Source organism: Haliaeetus leucocephalus, unplaced genomic scaffold, assembly GCF_000737465.1.
Source record: "Haliaeetus leucocephalus isolate CR32 unplaced genomic scaffold, Haliaeetus_leucocephalus-4.0 Scaffold0, whole genome shotgun sequence".
Taxonomy (NCBI): domain Eukaryota; kingdom Metazoa; phylum Chordata; class Aves; order Accipitriformes; family Accipitridae; genus Haliaeetus; species Haliaeetus leucocephalus.
The window spans coordinates 29,264,504-29,267,620 of NW_010972436.1; the positions used below are offsets into that span (position 1 = coordinate 29,264,504).

General features: G+C 63.0%; 1 protein-coding gene across 1 annotated transcript in view; it reads left to right on the forward strand.

Annotated features, from left to right (window-relative positions):
- MYO1G (myosin IG) overlaps positions 1-1,376 on the forward strand; it is an 11,569-nt gene extending 10,193 nt beyond the window's left edge. Inside the window, exons 18-22 of the mRNA XM_010563355.1 lie at positions 71-215; positions 299-403; positions 503-616; positions 971-1,125; positions 1,220-1,376. Coding sequence (XP_010561657.1) covers positions 71-215; positions 299-403; positions 503-616; positions 971-1,125; positions 1,220-1,376 — 676 coding nt within the window. The remainder of the gene's footprint in view (positions 1-70; positions 216-298; positions 404-502; positions 617-970; positions 1,126-1,219) is intronic.
- The last annotated feature ends 1,741 nt before the right edge of the window (positions 1,377-3,117 follow it).

A 3,117-nucleotide genomic window follows, 5' to 3' on the forward strand; every position in this document is an offset into this window, starting at 1 on the left:
GTGGGACAGGGACGCGTGGGATGTGGACGTGGGACGGTGACGTGACCGTGCTCCATCCCCCCCGCCGCAGGTGGCGAGCACGACAGATCGTCAAGAACATCCCCCCTTCGGAGATGGGGCAGATCCGGGCCAAGGTGGCCGCCATGGAGGCACTGGAAGGGCTGCGGAAGGACTGGGGCTGCCAGCGCAGCTGGGCACGGGATTACCTCTCCTCGGTAAGGGCTGCCAGCGGGTTTGGGGGTGCCCCACGGCACATCCTGGGGGTCCCACCCCCACCCCACACCTCGGCTCCCCACAGCCCAGTGAGAACCCAGGGCAGGCGCTGCCCTTCGCCCGCCGCCTCCAGACCCTCAAGGACAAGGTGCATTTCGGCTCTGTCCTCTTCTCCTGCCACGTCCGCAAGGTGAGGGGAGCGGGTGGTCCTGCCGGCCACCGTGTTGGTGTCACCCCCTCGCCCTGTCCCAGCATGTCCCCTTGCCTGTCCCCATCCCCATCCCCGCAGATCAACCGCTTCAGTAAGAGCCGGGACCGGGCCATCCTCGTGACGGACCAGCACCTCTACAAGCTGGATCCTCGAAAGCAGTACCGGGTGATGCGGGCGCTGCCCCTCAGCACCGTGAGTGTCCCCAAACCCACCGGTGTCCCCTACACCCTGTCCCGGCGAGCCACGGTGAGGGGGACCCAGGTGTCCTGGCTGTCCCGCTCCCACCTGGAGGCTGAAGACCCCTCCGTGGTCCCCATGGCCCCATCTGCATCAGGACGGTGAACTCCCCTGGGACAGAGGCGTGATGCTGTCCCCACCACGCCGTGCCCACCACGCTGGCCATGCCATGCTGTCCCCACCAAGCTGTCCTCACCAAGCTGTCCTCACCACACTGGCCACGGTGCCTTGGCCACGCCACGCTGCCCATGCCATGGCCCCAAGCCCCCCCCGCCACCACGCAGCTGTGACACCCAGATGTCCCCGCAGGTGACGGGGCTGAGCGTGACGAGCTGCCAGGCGCAGCTGGTGGTCTTCCACACCCAGAGCCAGGATGACCTGGCCGTGTGCCTGCACAAGATGCAACCGGCGGAGGACAACCGGGTGGGCGAGCTGGTGGGCGTCCTCCTGGAGCACTGCCAAGCGTGAGTTGGGGGGATCGGGGTTGGAGAGGTTGGGGGGGTGTCCCTGGGACCCCGTGAGCTCCCCCCACACCCCGTTGATGCCGGCATGTCGTAGGACCAAGCGGGAGCTGCAGGTCCGGGTCTCCGACTGCATCCAGCTGAGCCTACGTGGGCGCCGGCGGTTGCTGACGGTGGAGACGCGGCCGGGGGCGGTCACCCCCGATTTCGGCAAGAGCCGCGACGGCTTCGTGCTTTACTGGCCCGGGAGATGAGGTGGGGCGGGGGGGGGGGGGCTGCTCCATCCCCCCCGGCCACATCCTGCCTGTACCCTGCCCCACTGGCCTCTGCTTAGGACCCCATAGCCCCCCTGTGACCCCCAACCACGTGTCCCCACGGCCCCCCCAGGACGTTGCCGAAGCCTGTGTGTGTGCTGGGAATAAAGAGCTGGATGGGACCCCCACAGCCCCCTCCCCCCGCCCGCCAAGCATGGCCGGGACCCTCAGGACCACAGGGCTGGGGTCCCCCCCAAAACTGCCCCACAGCTTGGGTCCCTGCTAGCCTGGCGGGGGGGGGGGGCCAGGTTGGCTGCGGTGGGGCAGGGATGGGGGCATGGATGGAATTGGGGTGGGAAGGGGGTGGTGGAGGATGGGCTGTGCTGGGATGGGCTGGGATCAATGGGATGGGGCGGGAAGGCAGCCCCCTGTGCCGGGGCCCTGGCTCCCAGGGTCCCTGTGCGCCCAGTCCTGATGTCCCTGACACCCAGTATCCTGATGTCCCCAGTACCCAGTGTCCCAAATTCCCTGTGTCCCTGACATCCAGTGTCCTGATGGCCCTGGGCCCTGATGTCCCCAGTACCCTGTGTCCCAGTGTCCCCGTGTCCTGTGCCCTCATGTCCCGGGTCTCAATATCCCTGACACCCTGTGTCCCAACACCCCTGTGTCCCTGATCCCTGTGTCCCAACACCCCTGTGTCCCTGATCCCTGTGTCCCGGGTCCCAACGTGCCATGTCCTGGGTCCCAATGTCCCTGACACCCAATGTCCCTATGGCCCCCGTGTCCTTCTGGCCCTGATGTCCCCATGTCCTGGTGCCCCCGTGTCCTGGATCACGATATCCCCGACACCCTCTGTCCCGATGTCCCTGTGTCCCGAATCCTGATGTCCTTGTGTCCCAGATCCCTGTGTCGCTGAGACACAGCGTCCCAATGTCACTGTGTCCTGGGTCCAAATGTCCTGATGTCCCTGTGTCCCAGGTCCCAATGTCCCTGACACCCAGTATCCCGATGTCCCAAGGTCCTCGTGTCCCAATGTCCTCGATGTCCCTGTGCCCACGTCCTGTGTCCCAATGTCCCCGACACCCGGTGTCCCCATGCCCTGGGGAGCGAAGAACTGGAAAAGGAGGGCTGGGAAAACGGGGGGATTTTTCGTGGTTGGAAGAAGGTGGTTCCTGTCCTGCTGGTATTTGGGAAGCCACTAATGAGCCGAAGAGCTCATCCCCTGCCAGAACTCATCAAACAATTAAATTAATGGGGAAAAATTAGGAAAAAAACCCGCACCATTATTCTTCTGATAATAACCACAGTTTTAGAACAGGCCTGGTCGTGGTCTCATATGGGAGAACAGGGCATCGCTGGGGACCACCGAAGGGGTATGGGCCTGGAACCTTAAATTTAAATATATGTCCTGATATTGGGGAAGAAACCACACGAAATCAAGGGACAAGGGCTAATTAACAGGGCTAATTACCTATGCCAATCCAAAGGAAGATGCCTTAAAAGTATCCGAGCCCTCACTATGGCTGCAGCTTGGAAAGAATTCACGTTTCCGTTTTTCAATTAATCCCTTGACGGGCGAAGATTTGGCCAATTCCTCTCGGGACCTGGAAGCCTTTGCGGTGACAACGGGATCGACCTCCTCACCCCGGTCGGGCTCGCGCGCAACTGAACAGGCGATATTTTATTTTTGCACCGTTTAGTACAATACATCGTTAGTCGGGGGTCCTCTCTGCGTACGGGG